The sequence below is a fragment of the Microtus ochrogaster genome, unplaced genomic scaffold, assembly GCF_000317375.1.
Source record: "Microtus ochrogaster isolate Prairie Vole_2 unplaced genomic scaffold, MicOch1.0 UNK72, whole genome shotgun sequence".
Lineage (NCBI taxonomy): Eukaryota > Metazoa > Chordata > Mammalia > Rodentia > Cricetidae > Microtus > Microtus ochrogaster.
This window is the reverse complement of record NW_004949170.1, coordinates 152,948-170,723: the sequence shown is the minus strand read 5'-3', so window position 1 is coordinate 170,723 and position 17,776 is coordinate 152,948. Positions and strand designations below refer to the sequence as shown.

The following is a 17,776-nucleotide window of genomic DNA, read 5'->3' as shown; positions in this document are numbered from 1 at the left end:
CTCACACATCTTGAAGGATATGTCAGTATTTCCTTCATTTGAGGCCAAGTAACACTCTATGTCCATACTGATGTATTCACGCAGCTTGGACCACTTTTCCCTTTTGTCTATGGTGAATGGCATGATTCTGAGCAGGATGTACAAACACTATTTACCCAAAGGTTGAACATTCACCCCAGTGACTAATAGGACTGCATTCACCTACCCACTTCCCTATGCTGCTTTTTTGGCAATATGAAGACCTTAGAAGCTGGACTCCTTCCCTTCTCAGGTGTCAGGACAGCTCCTAGCACTACTCTGCTGCCCCTCAGATTTGGCAGTTTCAGAAAAAACAAACACAAGCCGCCACCTCCCCAGAAATACACTCATCTGTCACGGACAGACACAGTGCTGGCTGTTGGAGCATTCACTTCCCAAAAAAGTGTCAGGAAAGTTGGGCCATCTGCTCTATAGGTCTCAGTTTCTACCCTGTGAAAGTGGCTACAGGGTCATCTACCTCTGTCCTTACCAACTGCACAGACTGTCAGCTTCTATATTCCAATGTCTGCCACAGGTTTCAGTTTCTTCTGCTACTGTAGTATCTCCCAGAGAGTTCTCTGAACTCACCAAGGGGGTAGCATGGACACGTGACTTCTGTATTAGCAAGGGTTGTAAGGATAAGATCTTCCTTGGGTTGACGGCATAACACCACAGCAATCAATGTGGGAGCATCTGGCCAATTTTAAACAGAATATCTTGGACCCACCTAGTCCACCCCAACCTGGCAACTCGAATGTGCACCTGGGAAGTTGGGAAAACAACCAGGCCTTTGGGGCACCTGTCACTCATGCCTGTGGGAAAAGGAAGCAAGCTATTTATCTAGCCAAGAAAGAGGAATAAATAAATCTGATTCTACAAGATCCTAACCCTAATGACAGTCAAGCAAGAGGGATAGACAAGCCTGGCTTGTTCAAAGCCTGACCCAGGACAGCTAAGGAAACAAAGCTGTAACCAATCAGATGAATTTCAAGTTCCATGAAGAGAAATATTGGCATACTTTAAAGTATGCATAGTAAGTTTATAGGAGTTAATAAATACAAACAATCCTTGCTGTGAAGGTGACAAAGATATGTGGGGCTAAGGGATGGTAGCACTCTCTTCCAACCTGAGATTCCCTCCAAGCTGTCTGCTAAACGTGCCTTGTACATTAAACTTGAAAATAAAATGAGTATAGATCTGCAAATGCTGGTCTTTCACACGCAGGGGTGAGGAATACACAGAAGACTGGGAAGAAAGAAACTAGCCTAAATTCAGGATGGTCACCACTGTGGGTGGGAAGCAAGGACAGACGACAGGACCACTGTCTATGTCACAGCCTAAAAAATATGCTCTCGTCACAAAGACACTGCATACCAAAGTTTCTACAGCAGTATTCACTATAGCTAAGGGATAAAACCAACTTAGATGTCCAACAACAGAGGGATGCATAAAGAAAATGTGGTTTAGATGCACATGGAATTACTTTCAGCCATTAAGAAAAATAAAGCCATATCAATTATGGGGAAATGGACACAAATAGACAGAATCTCATTAAGCCAGACTCAGAAGAATAAATATTTCCTAGTTCTCTAATTTGTGGTTCCTAGATTTTTATATAGATACAGAATCACATATGTATAATATGACCTACAAGCATAAGCTAAACTGTTAGAACAGTTTAGGAGACCAAGGTAACAGCAGGGAGGAGATTCTTATTTTTAACAAGTTTTTTGTTGTTGTTGTTTTACTTTTGTTTTATTTGTGTGTGTGTACCTATCCTTGGAGTCATATGAGGGCGTCAGATCCCTGGAGCTATGCTTACAGGAAGTTGTGAGTTGCTCAGTTTGAGTGCTGGGGACCAAACTTTGGTCCTCTGCCAACAGCAAGCGCTCTCAACTGCTGAGCCAGCTCTCTAGCCCAAATCCATATTCTTTTTATGTATACAGAAGTACACTTTGAAGAGTTGTAATGAATGGCACTGATAGGGTCCCTTTTCCTCTCATAAGAAGACTTTCCCATCTGATGGCCATGGGAACCACAGTGGCAAGGATGTCCACTACCCATGTGGGGAAGGTTTCTGAGTTTGGAAGATAAGCTGACTATTAGGCAGATAAGTCATTTTTATCATGGGGCACATTTAGGGTCCAAGGAAATAAAACGGATAGCATTAATGATAATAATCATTAGTAATAAGGCAGTAAATACAAGATGGTAATGTGAATACAGCAGGCTAAAGTTAATCTTTGGTTTTTGATATTTCTTGGACTCAGTATTGAGGTCTCCTTAGACTTTTTGGTCAGTCTCATGTGTGCATCTGGCTTATAAACTCTGAGCAATAGGACTAATTCTATTCCACACCTCACTGGCTCAAAAACTGCCTTGCATGGCTGACTACACACACCCACACACCACACGCGCGCACACAAACACACACTCGCATGCACACACACACACACGCAAGTGCACGCACACACACACACACGCATGCACGCACACAAGCCTTACTGAGAGGCCATAGAATTCAGCCTTTTAGAGTAATACACTCAAATGCTTTCAACACATTTGTAGCTGGGCAGCAATCACCACCAACAAACCCTCTGCCTCTTGGGAACCACTCCAGTGCCCACCAGGTCATTCCACACACTAGGTCATGACATCTCTTATCTGTTGTGGGCATTTCAGATAAATGGAATCACACAAGACGAGGATGCATGTGGCATGACATTTGTTTTCTTTTGAGACAAGGTCTTGTGGAGCCCAGTTTCGCTTGGAACTTACTATGTAGGTGAGGATGACCTTGAACTTCTGATCTTCCTGCCCCTACTTTCTGAGTATTAGGATTACAGGTATGCACTACCATACCTAATTTATATGCTAGGGATCAAACGCAGGGCTTCATGTATGCTAGGCAATCATGTTCCCTACTGAACTCTATCTCCAGCCCCCAGTAACATGTTTTCCAGTATGCACATGTGTTTGTGCTTCTGTCCATCTCACTGCTGAATGATATTCTCTTATGTGGAGACTTTTAAAAAATGATAGGCTGACCATTTCTCCCCAGAATAATGGTTCTGTATTTTCAGTAATTCTGAAGCAAAGCACGCAGCTCACCTCCAGCTTGGCATTCACTCAGCATGCAGGGAAAGATGGCATAGTTCAAACACCCAGCTTACCTTCTCCTGGTTTGACTTGACCACACTGGAGACTTCTCTAACTGTCAGCTGCAAGGACTGGGGCTGTGGGTTCGGCTGGAAAGAGAGATGCAGTGGGCCCTGGAAGAGAGAAGCTATGTGAGGACAAATGCATAAATGAACCCTGGGTTTTGTTTATTTTCAAATATACACTTGCTACAAAATTAAAAAAACAACCTGTAACAGAACATGCTAGCAATGGTTGAGAACCAGCCAATGTTGGACTGGCCCAGCACTTGGGCAAGCAGGACCCTGTGATGAGGGAAGGATGGAAAGGACAAATGATCATAGATAACGCAATGAAGCCTCATGCTGAGTCCCAAGACTCAGGATGGGAGAGAAGTGCAGCCCCAGGACAGGCTGTGAGTCAGCTATGTTTCCTCCTTACTAAGGAAGTGCTCTTCTCTGGATGGAGGGAATTACCTCTCCTGTTTGATGAGGTTGTAGAGGCACTGCCATCTCCCTCTCCTCTTCCACTGCTGGGCAGAAACCCAGGGCCTGGTATCTCTCTGGGATGTGAAATGGCACAGAACACGGCTGGCTGGAAAGGAGCCTGTCTGCTGGCTGTGTCCTCAGTCTTTGCCGCACAGTCATGCATTCTCCAGGGAAGGCTGTGTCTTTCTTTTCGGGTATGTATGTTCATTAGTGTGTATGTAAACATCTGTGTGTGTGAATGCATGCACATTCCGGTCACAGTCCGAACTGTCAGTCCTCACCTTTGTCCATCCTTGTTTGAGACAGTCTACACACACCAGGCTGGCTGCCAATGAACTTCCGGATATTCTCCTGCCTCTTATCTCACTCTAAGGTTAGAAAGACACATGCTACCACACACGATTTTTACACGGGTTTTGGGGACTCAAACTCAGATCCTCATGCTCGTACAGCAAGCGGTTTATTCACCGAGCCAGCTCTCCTTCTGTCTGGGGTGGAGCAGTCTTGCAAGTTAAACATTTCCAAGTGAGGGCTGAGGATATAGCTCAGCTGGCAAAGTTCGTATCCAGCATACATGAAGCTTTAGATTCTACTGTCATCTCTGAAATCCTAGCACAAAAGAGCTGGAGGCAGAAAGACCCAAAGTTCAAGGACATTCTTAGCTATATATTCTACACGAGACCCTGTTTTGTTTTGTTTTTCAAATCTCCAAAACACGCAGCTCATCTTCTCCTGGTTCAGGTGTATGCATGTATGTATGTAATATCTGTATGTATATCTGTGTGTGTATATATATGTCAATGTGACTATAAGGCAGTAAAATCAATACTTTATAAAAGTAAATATGGGTTTGGATAGCAAGCCAAGGACTATCCTCTTTAAAATGAGATTTCTGGAAAGTCCCAGCTTACATACCAAGATGCCCTTAGATTGAAACCTTCTTTACCTTCTCCTGTTAGACAGCCTTTCCTGTCTAAAGTTCTGACTGAGGGGCAAGAAGCTGCTGCCCTATGTGTAAGTCAGGACTCCATGGCAGTGAGCTAGTTTCCTATACAGATATGAGGAAAGACAGGAGACAGAACTGACATGTAAGGGGACCAAAGGTGCTCGGGCAGGCCTAGTGCAGAAGAGCAGTGACATAACTCTCTCCCTATTTCTTAAGAATTCCCAGAGATCGGGGGCTGGAGAGATTGCTCAGTGGTTAAGAGCACTGACTGCTCTTCCAGAGGACCCGGGTTCAATTCCCAGCACCCACATGGCAGCTCACAGATCTGTCTACAGATCCAGTTGCAGGGGATCTGACACCCTCACAGCAATGCATATAAAATAAAAGGAAAAAAAAAAGAATTCCCAGAGATCAAAGTCAAGCATAAGATACATAGTTCATTTTTATTTAGGATTTAGAACCTTACCCTGTGCTAACAGCACCTACCTCACTCCTTAAACATCATGAGAAGTGGTAAAATCTACATTGCAGGAGGCATGAAGTCACCATCTCCATCCAGGCTGTGCTGGCTGAGTCTGGGGTTTGATTGGCGTTGGTGGGAGCAGCTGGCTAAGGACCCTATGAATGTGCTGAAACCACTGCACTATGAGCTGACCTTGTGGTACAGGGTGCTGAGATGCTGAGGTAAGCCAGCAGAACAGAGCATCCCAGAGAAGCTGAGAAGCACAGGGATGCCTTCTTTCCACCTGGACCCAGACGCTGCCCCAGAGCCACAGCAGGGCAGGTAGGGTGGATACTCCTTCTTGTGGGCAAAACCTTGAAAAGATCTTTAATGTCAAGGTATACCCTTACAAAGGACATACATTGTAAGTTAAAAGAAGGATGGGTAAGACAACCTTTCTACCTATAATCTACCCGCCTCCTGTGGACTCTGGAGTAGAGCGAGCCCACAGCTTTCAATCAATTCCTGCACTGCTGATGTTCTGCCCAAGACTAGCAACACCAGTCCACAGTATCTGCCCCGAACAAAAAAAGACTCTGAACACACATGAGGAAAACCTCATGTAGAAACTACCAGAAAACATACATTCACACACATACCCTTACAAACACATATACTGACACAACAAACAAACTGAGAAGTGAGGTGGGTGACCCTGGACCCTGACCCATGCATGCTACAGCGCCTCGGTGATTAGAACTGTGGCTCTGGGCAATGACAGGAAAATCCAGAACAGACTGAATGAAGCAGATGCTCAGTCACGGGGCCACAAGTGGAAAACGCCACACCATAAAGCTTTGGTTCAAGCACAGGACTGTTTAAATCTGTGTCAAATCACCTTCAGTATTTGCTGGCCCGGACACCATGCACACTCTTTAAAGTACATATGAAACAGAAGAGAAGTTCATATTTAGGCTCAGATTCCATCCCCAAGTTATCTAAGTATGCATATGAAAATATTTCAGAATCAGACATCAAGAACATGTCTGGTCTAAGAATTTCAAATAGGAATATTGCCTGTGGCAGCAGTAACATCCCAGGGCCCTGGGGAGAGGGGCGGTTAATTTTAATATTTAGCGCATTTGGAGAAGTCCTCCATGTGAGTTCCAGGGGTTGAACTCTGGGCATCATGCACGGAGGTGAGCATCTTCAGCCTTGAGTCTTCTCCCCAGTTTGGGTTTTTCCTTAGTATTTTATGTTCATATCCTTAGTATTTTATGTTCATATATATAGTGTAAGAGAGGGTATGTGCATGCCTCAGAATGCATGTGGAGGTCGGAGGACAACCTAAAAGGGTTAATTCTCTTCCACAAAGTGGGTTCCAGTGACTGAACTCAAGTCAGCAGGCTTAGCTACAAGCACATTTAAACAAAGATGTGGAAGAAACTAGATAGAAAAACAAACACTCACAAGGAAGCCTAGCGTGACACATGAACTACAGAAACACTCAAAGTGAGTAGGAGGATGGATATTAAGAACATTCAGAAGACCATCCTGACTGTGCACAGAACCTGTAATCCAGCACAGGTGTTTCTACAGCGTTAGCAATATGATCACATAACTGACCAAGCAAAAAAACCTAAAGTGAAGAAGGGACTGGTATCTCAGAGAGTAAAGCACTTGCTGTGCAAACTGAGTACCTGAATTGCATCCCTAGTTCACAATCCCAGTAAGAGAGGTTGGGCTAGCAGATACAGGAAGTTACTAAAGGCTGACAATGAGTTCTAGGCCAATAGATTCTGTCTCAAAAAACAAGGTAGATGGCATCTGAGGAGTGACAGCTGAGATTCTCCATTGGCACACACAAGCATACACATGAGGTGGGGGACTCATACATCCACACAGCAGAAGAGAGGAGACTAAGATGAACCCTGATGCTGAACTAAAAAGAAGAGTACTGATATGCACTCGTGACTTAGAAGTCAAATACTGATAGACATGAAAAAACACATGTTTTCATGGCCGCAGCTCTGCTGAAGGATCTAAAATACTCAGAGCTGAGCAGTGGTATGCATACCCAAACTCTACATCCTCAGCTCTAAACCCCTTTCCAACAAATGGAACTGAAATTCCCAGGGTCAGAGGAAGAGAAAATACAAGATGAGCAACACACACACACACACACACACACACACACACACACACACACACACGGTCTTGTGAAACCATAAAGCAAGAAAAGAAACACAAGTGTAGACTGATGAAGAACACAGCTGGCTAGAAAAAACACAGCAGCAATTTAGGCAGCAGAGTAACAGTAATGGTACAGGGTTAGGACCCATAGAACAATATAAAGAACAAACGAAACACAAGTCCACAGTGATGTCTGCAACCAGTTAAATATACATGGAGAAGTGGTCATTGCCTCTCTCAGTAGAGGTTCAGTTAATAACATAAAGGAAGAAATAGCAAATCACTATTAAGGAAACACCATGGAGGCAATTGTTGCTGGTAAGCCACACTAAGGACACTAAGTTGAGAGCAGAAACATCCATCTCCCAAGTCATGGTAACTACAACCACATGTGGAGACATAAGGCACAAAAGCATCTCACAGGACCTACCTTCCCAGTGCAAGTTACACCAATACCATGAACTCCTCAGTACTAAACAGTCATGGGGTACTGTTTCTGTATGTACAGCCTCAACACAACAGCAGCGAAAAGCAGACAGATACTCAGCAAAATAACAGTCAACAATACTCCATCTTATCAAGTTCATAAATAACAAGATAGAATGAGGAACCATTACTGACTGTGGGAGACTAAGAAGTACCGATTAAGGGTCATAGGAGACCCGCAAGGACCTTGAGCAATAAGATGATGCACAGAGGAAGCTGCTGAGATTAAGGAATACTGTGTTTTCTTATTAAAGGGATTGTGATAATGTTAATGTCTTGTACTGTTACAATGTTAATTTCACTTTATTTTTCATTGTAGCTACAGTAGTTCCAGTTGGTAATGTAACTGTGCCCAGGTTAACACCTATTCTATACAAAATTAATTTTATTGAATGTTTGGTTGTAGTTACACTGTTAACCCCTTATTCTAACTAAATTTCTCCAGTTTTAAGTTATAACAACCCTGTGCCAACGGTAATTCTGCTCTAATCATTGACTGATAGTTATGGGAGGCTGGGTGAGAAACACATAGAAACTCAATTGTTTTTCCAACTTTTCTACAAATCCAAAAGCAAGTCAAACAGTTCTTAAGTGAGAGCTTACAAAAGAGCAGCCCTGACCCTCGATATGCCAGGCATTGTTCATACAAGCTCACGAATCTCTATGTCACTCCCTTCTGCAGAAATAAAGAGAAACCAGACTTGTCCAAGATCACATAGCTAGTGAGTACAGAGTTGGGACTCAAACTCCAACAGAGGCTCACACCTATCTTCCATATGGTTGAGGAGCCCTCTTCCTTCCTCAGCCACCAGAAGGGGGTTGGGGTTAGCTTTGGCTGATTTTGGTTGGTGTGGATAAGACACCCACTCTTTCCTGAATTCCTGTCTTTTGGGAGCACAGCCGAGTACAAAGATCAGCTCCACTGGCACTTGTCCTGGGCTTCACTCTGGAGATCTGCACAGTCACGGGCTAGCTTCCTTCCCATTTCTGTTCTTCAGAGTGCTACAACAGAGCACATTAAACAGCCTGTTGTTCTTCTTGGGGCCTTTTGGCTCCCAAGTCTGAGGTCTGCATCCAGACATCATGGTGACTGTCATTACACCGTTCGTGCACAGGGCTTGCTCCCAGACACTTCTGAGCTAGGCATGACGTCCACCTCTGTGTGGACAGACCCAAGCTCTGCCTAGGCTCACAATGCAGAGAGCAATTGGAGTCACAAGTGACCAAGAGGGGAATAAGTGCAGACTGCGGAGTGTGTGGGGTGGGGCAGCATCCTTACAGAAGAGGACTCAGGCACTTCTGTGATGTCAAGAAGTTAAGTAAGGAGAAAAGAGATGCACACATAAGGGACTTGGGGATACCCTGTGAGAAGGCCCTTGAACTGGGAAGAAGCCTGAGTGTCTGAGTTTAAAAAGAGAGAGTGTACACTGGGGTGCAGGGGCAAGGCAGAGTTCACAGAGTTGCCCCAAGCCCATTTTTCTTCTCAGTGGAAAGAACAAGATGACCCAGGGCCCTTACTTGGAGTGACTGTGCTTTCTTTGCACAGCTTCTGCCACTGGTTTCTGTAAGTAAAACTTGAAAGTCCTTGTGAAGGGAAGACTGCACTGACTGGCTATTACTTACATGCAAGTTACAGAATCCCAGAGAAGTCAGTGCTATTCAGAACATGTTCTAAGTTCACACTGACTACCCATCCTCATCTTACTCACTTGTGTTAGGGCATTCCTTGGAAGAAATCAATCATGGATTGAAGGATTACAGAAATGAACAGATCTGAGAATCTTTCTAATCTCGAGTCACTGCCAGTTGAGGGCAGGGAGGAAACACTGGAGAAGCCCATAACACCAGCAGCAGAACATGGACTGAGACCAGCATGTGCTACACAGAGCATCAGGGTGGAAGGGAAGCACTCCTGCCACCAGCATGATGGCATCCCAAGCCGGGGCTGTGAAACAGCAACCGTAGGTAATCTTGGGTGGTGTAGGGGAATGAGTCATCACTGGTGTAACTGATTATTACCACAAGCCAAAGCATTCATGTGACTGAAGGACAGCCACAGCGTTAACCTGAGCAGCTACCTTCAGATAATACAAGACTTCCTGGGTCCTCTGGCTCCATCAGCCCCATCAATAGTGTGGGTTTTTGTAATATCAGACTTGGTGGAGAAGCAAGACTTAACATTAAAACTACCAACTGGAACCGCACTGACATCTCTTTCGCATAGTTAAGAACAGAGTGAACTTAACTCAAGCTTGAGATCCCAAGCTTCAATCACTTTCTGTCTTCTGTGCTGAGACAAAAGGCTAATGACCTCAGGCCATAAAATTGTTTCTACAGTGGTTTAAAGAATGCAACTAAGTTTCTAGGCAAATGTCACTTTCAGTTCCCTGAGTTCTTACTAAAATGTCAGGTAATTTGGTTTTTGTTTATATGTACTTACAAAGTATTTTATTAAGTCAGGAATACAAAACTGTAATCATTCAAGGCAAGCTATTGCAAAGTGAAACTTTTTGTATGTTACTGTGTACTGATTTGTTGGAAATTTTAATTTTGATGCATTTTCCTTTCAGATTTTAAAGAACAATTTCGTGTTACAATATACAATCTTATATCATTTCCATGTTTATTTTATGAATATTAATATAAGTTATTTTTCTAGAATGATTAATTGTGTAATATTTGTATTATGTGATCATTTGAAAACTAATAAATATTTTCTCCATGGAAAAAAAGAAACACACAAAAAAAAAACTACCAACTGGACGTGTTGCTGGGCACAGCAAAACTCTGGCTTAGAGACAGGTGTGCACAGTGGCTTCTCACCCAAGGGGAGGAAAGTATTTCCTATTCTCTACTCTTCAGCTAACCCAAGTCCTTCTTGTGAATGTGGCACTGTGATACAGAAGCAGGAAGGGTATTTCCAACGACTCCCATAATCCCTACACACTGGAAAACTGCTGACCAGCGTCTGGGACATGATAGCTTCCCCTCTTTCCCACCCAACGAATCACCCTATAAACTATTTCTGGGTTGGAACTGGCCCAGCTACACTTACAAGAGCACAAAGAAACCACCACGAGTCACGGCTTAGTCCTTGTATCACAGAGATTTAGCTCCATCACTCAGGCCCTCCTCACTGCACCTTATTCAGAAGAAACAGTTGGGGCTCAGGGATGAGTTCGTTTCCCACAAGCAAGGCAGTAGGTGAGACAGGACCATGAAGAAGAAGCCAGACCAGGGTCCAGGCTGACCTTGAGCTAGCCTGGCTTCAGCTCCTTACTTCTAGAGAGGAGGTTGGGCAAAAAAGTTTAGAATCCCTTTCCATTTTAAAACAATTATGTTGAGGTTAGGACGATAGCTCGGTAAGAAAATGCTTGCTGTGTAAGCACGTGGATCTGAGTTCGATTCCTAGAACCCAGGGAACTAGTTAGGTGTGGAGGACGAGGGTGGCTGTGATCCCAGCACTGTAGAAGTGGAGACAGGTGGATTCCTGGGGCTTGCTGCCCAGCCAGCCTAACTGAATCAGTGATCTCCAAGCCAATCAGAGACTCTGTCTCAAAAAGACAAAGTGAATAGTGTCTTTGAGGTGGTCTTCTGGTCACCACATGAACACATGCTAGTGCATGTGCAACTGCACACACAGGACACACACAAAGACAAATCTAGGGTAAAAGCTAGACTGGGACAGGTTACTGTTCCTTCCCACTCGGTAGAAGGTTTCCCTTGTCATAGGAGATGCTGGACATGATCAAAGATTACTAGTGTCTTTCCATTCCACTCCACCAATGACAGAGCAAGTATTGGTTGACTTCCAAATATGAGTTGTCACTCTGGCTAGGGCAAAGAGACTTCAGGAGTAGGGGTAGGGGACCTTTAAACTGTGGCTATCTATGCCTAAAGCAGTCTGGGAATGTCAGCCCCAATCAGGGATTAGTGGCATTCAAAGGCAGGGGAGAGGAGGGAGAAACTCCAGCAGGGTTGGCTGCTGGGGTCAGGCTCTTACTAGTATAAATGCCAGCATCTGTTCCCTGCGTAACATAACTGTAACAACAGCAAAAGCCCAAGACACTGGGGTGTGGTAGAGAGGTAAATGACTGAGTTCCAAACCCTCCATTTGAATTCAATCAAGCAGCATTCCCTGGCAGCTGCCAATCGACTAGAACAAAGACTGTGCCAAGAGATACTCCAACACCAATTCCCTGCAAAGGTGCACACAAAACCCCAGCAGGAACCACCAGTTACTTTGAGCCTGAACCTAATACAGTACTGGCACTTTTAGGCAGGGGCTCTCCTAGGATAAATGGCTAAATTTGGCAAAGAGTAGAGAGGAGACAGGACCATGAAAACAGGCCAGTGTCTTTCCAGCACCCCCCCCCATGTCCTCCCCAACCACAAAGGCCAGGGTTACAGGTAAGAGGCTTTATCTGCCATTAATTCCATGGGAATTCACTTGCCCAACCAAGCCCAGTGCTAAGGAGGGGCTTCCTCTCCTTTCTAGTCAATCCTCCAGGCACAAAGAACCCTGAGAACATGATCATATCTTACGAAGCCAAAAAAGAAATGACAGGAAATAGAACATCCAAGATTCACAGAAGGGAGGGTCATTGACTCTGGGCCACTAGTGTCCACCTCCTACAGATCATTAACCAGAACACCCAATAGCACCCCACAAGAGAAAGAGGCCAAGACTGACATCAGCTCAGGCAACTCAGTGTTCTTGTTGAAGCCAGGCTTCTGACACCAAATCAAACGGGGGTCAGTGACAGCAGCTTCATGGTGGGATGGTGTTTACGCCTACATACGAGGACACAGCTTGCATGCTGACCCTGGGTAAAGGTCCAGCTCCGATGACTGGGCACCTATTCTAGGTATCAAGAAGATGTCAACTAAGTTTGTAGCCTTTGTAGCCAAAAATCTTTTTCCAAGAGTCCAGAGCAAAGTCTCTTGTACTGTTGAATTTGTGCTAATTTATACTTAAAACTTTTTTCCTTTTTCTTCCTTCTTTCCTTCCTTCCTTTTTTTTTGTTTTTTTTTTGTTGTTGTTGTTGTTGTTTTTTGTTTTTTGTTCCATGGCTACATGCACCAAGGCCATGACACAAAATCTTGGCTCAGGGCCCACTGTGAAATATTCTGAAAGTGGACAGGCTCAGCCACGACAGTGACTAAACACTGTAGTATTCACTGTGTCTAAGTATCCACTGGGCTGCACAGCAGGTGTGGGTGCCTGTGTACCTGAAGTCGAGGGACAGATGCAGTGCTGACAGGTGCCGGCTCTGTCCCACCAAACTCCTAATTTCCCTGTGGAATGCCTCCAAATTGTAGACGCCAGGAACTTGACACTAACATCTCTTAAAAGTAAAAATAAGTCAGCAAGCAATTAATAACGAAAGAAACAACCACAAGAGTGTGAGGCACAGAGCTAGGTAATAAGCCCAAGGTGTGAGGTCAGCACATTTTGGGTCCACATCCAAAGACTGTGAAACTCTAACCTTCCAGACATCAGTTTCCCCAGTTGTATGATGGTGAAGATGCCATGCTGATTTGGGAGTGGAAGAGGCACTTACAGTCCCCAGGGCCACATATGGCAAACAGTGAGATCTCAACAAATGGCCACTATTCTGCAATATGCTCAGAAATGCAAGCCCTTTTGAATTGAGAAGCTCTAGGCATAGTGCAACAAATTCAACATGGAAGCATATCTGGATCACAGTTATTCATTTATCAGGTTCAAAATCAATAAATGTCCACCCAGAATCCACCAGGGACCAGCTGGGTGGGCTCAGGTCCTCTGGGCAATTCTCCCACAAACTGCCCACACTAGGGAGCCACTGATGTTCAGTGTATCAAACAGTCACGTTGTCGATTCCCCTTTGCTGGTGTTGCACTCTCCCTGGTCCTAACTTCAGGGATGGAATGCCTTTCCTTGGGTGCCGGGTCAGGAGCTGTGCCGGCCTCCAATCGACTGGGCTCTTTCTGATGCCCCCCTCAAACTTAAACACCACGCCCTCCTAGGAACTCACCCCTCTTCTTTGGGCCTCGTAGTTCAGGGCGGTCACCCAGGCCATTTGCCACTGGCTCTCCCAGCTATCCAGTGTCAGTATCCAGGACAGGAGCGTGTCCGACTCCCGGCGCCGTCGCTCGTCCGGCTCCGCCCGCCGCCGGGGCGGGGGTCGCGCCCTGGCCAGCGTCCATTGCGCCAAGTACAGGCCCACCGTGCCCAGGGCCGCCACGAAGAGGGACACCAGGATGAGCCACTGTACCTCGCCGAGCCACGAGCCCATGCTGACGGCGCATACCCGGCGCGCGCGCCCCGACTTCCCCGAGCAGCCGTGGCCCCGGGGCGCGGAGAGAACGGGTGGCGACTCAGGACATCCGCTGGGGCGCAGGGGCGTGGGGTCCGGGGGCTGAGAGGCAGAGACAGCGAGGAGGGCGGCGGGGACCGGTCTGGGTGCCGAATAGAGCGCTGCGCACCTGGAACTGGAATGCAGGACAGAGGCGGCCTCTCCCCAAGCGCGGCTGGGAAGTACGGGGCCAGGCGCTTCCTCTTTGCTCCCAGCCCCGGGCTCCCGGCCCGCCGCCTGCAGTAGCCGCAGGAGGTCCGGCCTGGGGGCGGGCAGAAGCAGAGTCTCCCTTCACAGCTCCGCCCCTTAAAGGTCCCGAGCGCCTGCACAGGCTAAGAGCTCAGGGCCTCTCCCACCACAACCCTGAGTGGTAGCAAGATGGTGATCTCCTGGGGAGCCGCGTTTGGCGCCTTCAGCCCCAAGGGCTACTGCCAAGCGCCCTGGCTGTGGTCTGTGCGCGCGTGCGCGTTGGTAAGCGATGCCCCAATGAAGTGAGAATTCCAAGAATTTCGCGACCACCGGGACTGGGTTTTTGTAAGGCCGGCCAGCAAAGGCAGCACTTAGCTGTCACCCTAAAGTAGGCTTATGGGCTGCCATATGGGGCCAACGCCTGTGCTAATTCAAGATCCTGGAATGTGCTTGTCAAACCCAGGTCCTAGCTCAGGATGTGGATGGATCACTGACTTTTTTTGGAGGGGGGGGTGCACCTGTGTCTATTTTGTGCATTTGTGACACACTTCTTCATGCTCAATTTGAGAAAGAAATGTTAAGAAAGTTGTCAGAAACAGAGTAGCCAGGTTCTCTAAGACCTGACACAGCCTTATCTCTTAACATGGTTCAGCTGTGTTATTTGCAGCTGTGCCAATGGAACTAGATTTCAAGTTGGGCAAGGTGGACCTAACATTCAGTCTTCTCTTACTATGTAGGAGTCTGCTGGCCAATGACTGGCTTCAAGGGGGTGGGGGTGGAGAATTGAACCTAGAATCAGTATCCCCTCCACCTCTATCTTTGAGGAGAAAGACTGGGTGGCAGTTGGACAGAGGGAACTTGTGGGAACAGAATGGAATCCTCTAAAGGCTGCTGGTGTTGAACCTGAGTCTTTCCTTGTCAGGATATGGGATTAAAAACCATGTAAGTTACCTTAGGCTGATGAGCACTGGTATAGTCCAAAGACCAGAGGCTCTGACCTGTTCCCATTTCCCCTCTTTACACCTGGTATTTTAAGCAAAAGTAAATGAAATCAGTTCTCATTTGAAGAAAGAGTCAATTATTTTCTGACCCATAGCTAGATCTATGCAATTGAGTGGTGCGGGTCTTATCAGGCACCTGAAAGTCTAGACCATATCTACCTGTGCCCATGCCCTCCTGTGTGTGTTCATGTGAGTTCACGTGCATGCTGGCTGCTACTGTGTGGGTGGGGATGAGCAGGAGCTCATCCATCCTGTGTGACTGGTGCAACCAGTCTCATTTCTCCACTGACGTGTCTCCGGGGCTCCTCACCCTCTGACACAGCTGCAGGCATATAACAAACTGCAAATTAGCCACCACCTCTAGTCTGGGATGTGCCACATTTCCATATGTGTCTACAAAGAGACTGTTGATATACAGATATACAGGGTGTCGATATCTGCTTCTAGAAACAATATGGGCTTATGGGACAATGCAAGTAGTCAAAACACGCTTGTAACTAGAGCAGAAACACCTTGTAAATTCATAAAGAGATCAGGCGTTTTCTGGCAAAAGTAATACACACCTTTTTTGTCATGACATTCCTTGCTCCCCATGAGGACGCTGTTCTTTCCCGCACCCATCTTTGACCTGGGGAGCAGAATACAGTTCTGTGAGGAGCACCTGGCCTCACTTCAGTCGATTTTAATAGGTCTAGTTTTCAGTCACATTTGGCTGTGACTGTCGTTTGTTGAGTTTAACCACGTGTGTGTGTGTGTGTGTGTGTGTGTGTGTGTGTGTGAGAGAGAGAGAGAGAGAGAGAGAGAGAGAGAGAGAGAGAGAGAGAGGCCTGTGTGTGTTTCAGGTCCATGCACCCATACACAGCAGCAAAGGATGAGAAGGACATCGGGTGTCCCACTCCACTTTCAACCTTACTCCCTTGAGATGGGATCTCGTTACTGACTCTGGAGGTAGGTTGTTGACCAACAAGCTCCAGCACTCTTCTATCTCTGCCCCCTTCCCCCAGCTCTGGTGTTACAGTGTTACAGGCAGGCTTCACCCACATCTGGCTTTTACATGTGTTCAAGGGATTCAAACTCAGGCCCTACACAGCAAGTGCTCTTACCCACTGATCCATCTCCCTAGTTCAGGTGGAAATACTTTTCAATGTAAAAGTTTGTGACTCTGAGTTGCTATGAGTAGGTGGGGTAGGGGTCTGTGCCTGGAGGAGGACCCTAGGCATGCTGGCTGCTGCCCCCAAGTCAACTCTCCCCTGAGGTAGTTAGTGGATGGTGAAACATTTCCCAGCGGCTTAGCCTGGGCTTCTAGCATTTTACATCAAACCCCAGGAGCCACCAGAATCAGCTGCCTACCTGGAGGACTTCCAGAGGCTTCGCTCTGAACGTAAACTGGATCTCCCTTCATTAGTGTGCTGGATATAGTGGCAGAGAGGAGGAAAGCAGAGGACCCATGTTCTGAATTCCTCTCCAGCACGCTTCCAAGAGCTAGCCCCCCCCCCCAGAGCCTAGAATGAAAGGCCCCACTGTTCCAATTTTCATTCCAGACATTTCTGAGATGCTCATCACCCAGTCAAGAGTTACCTGTTGAATGTTTTATGCTGACTCACCCTGTTTTGTTGGAGGAGGCCGCTAGTTTGTTCCCAACTGCTCAGCAGCTCAGACCCAAAATAATCAAACAGAAACTGTATTAATTAAATCACTGCTTGGCCTGTTTGTTCTAACTTCTTATTGACTAGCTCTTACATTTTAATTTAACCCATTTCTAGTAATCTGTGTATCACCACGTGGCTGTGTCTTAATGGCTAAAGTTCTGCCTGGCTCCAGTGGGGGTACATGGCTTCTCTCTGACTCCGCCTTCTTTCTCCCAGCATTCAGTTTAGTTTTCCCCACCTATCTAAGTTTTACCCTATCGACAGGCCAGGTGTTACCTTATTAACCAATGGTATTCACAGCATACAGAGGGGAATCCCGCATCACTGTTTCAAGGCAATTTCCTCATCTACATGTCAAGGTTGGGCATATTTTGCCATCTTCAAATTCAGAAGATATGAGGATGCTGTATTTTCAGAAATAAACATATCTAGTGTTATAAGTTTTATGTCTGTATATAGTTATCCTCATTCATATGAGAAATTATTCATTATTGTTGAACAGTTATTTTGTGGGGATTTTTTTTTCTTAGACAGTCTCCTTTAACCCAGGCTGACCTTTAACTAGCCATGTAGCCATGTAGATAATTCTGAACTCCTGATCCTCTTGCCTCTGACCCCTGCGTGCTGGGATTATAGACGTATACCACCATGCCCAGCTTTATGTGATACTAAGGGAGGGTCCTCATGTATGTCAGACAAACACTCTACCAACTGTGCTACATCCCCAGCTCACTTAAAGCCTTATAAACATACTTCCAAAAAAGTGGGACTTTTGTTAAACTTCCAATATAATTATCTTAAATGTCTGAACAAAAGGGAAAGCGGGTTCCAGGAACTCTCTAGTTTGTTTCTTCTCCTAGATGTACCTACTGGAATTATCAAGTT

At 46.0% G+C, this 17,776-nt stretch overlaps 1 protein-coding gene across 2 annotated transcripts in view; it reads right to left on the bottom strand.

Annotated features, from left to right (window-relative positions):
* C2cd2 (C2 calcium dependent domain containing 2) overlaps positions 1-14,468 on the bottom strand; it is a 69,803-nt gene extending 55,335 nt beyond the window's left edge. For both annotated transcript variants that reach the window (XM_005370120.2, XM_026777545.1), the window contains exons 1-2: positions 13,732-14,468; positions 3,192-3,290 (exon numbers count right to left, since the gene is read on the bottom strand). In XM_005370120.2, coding sequence (XP_005370177.1) covers positions 3,192-3,290; positions 13,732-13,992 — 360 coding nt within the window. In that variant the 5' untranslated portion in view covers positions 13,993-14,468. The remainder of the gene's footprint in view (positions 1-3,191; positions 3,291-13,731) is intronic.
* Positions 14,469-17,776: the final 3,308 nt, after the last annotated feature.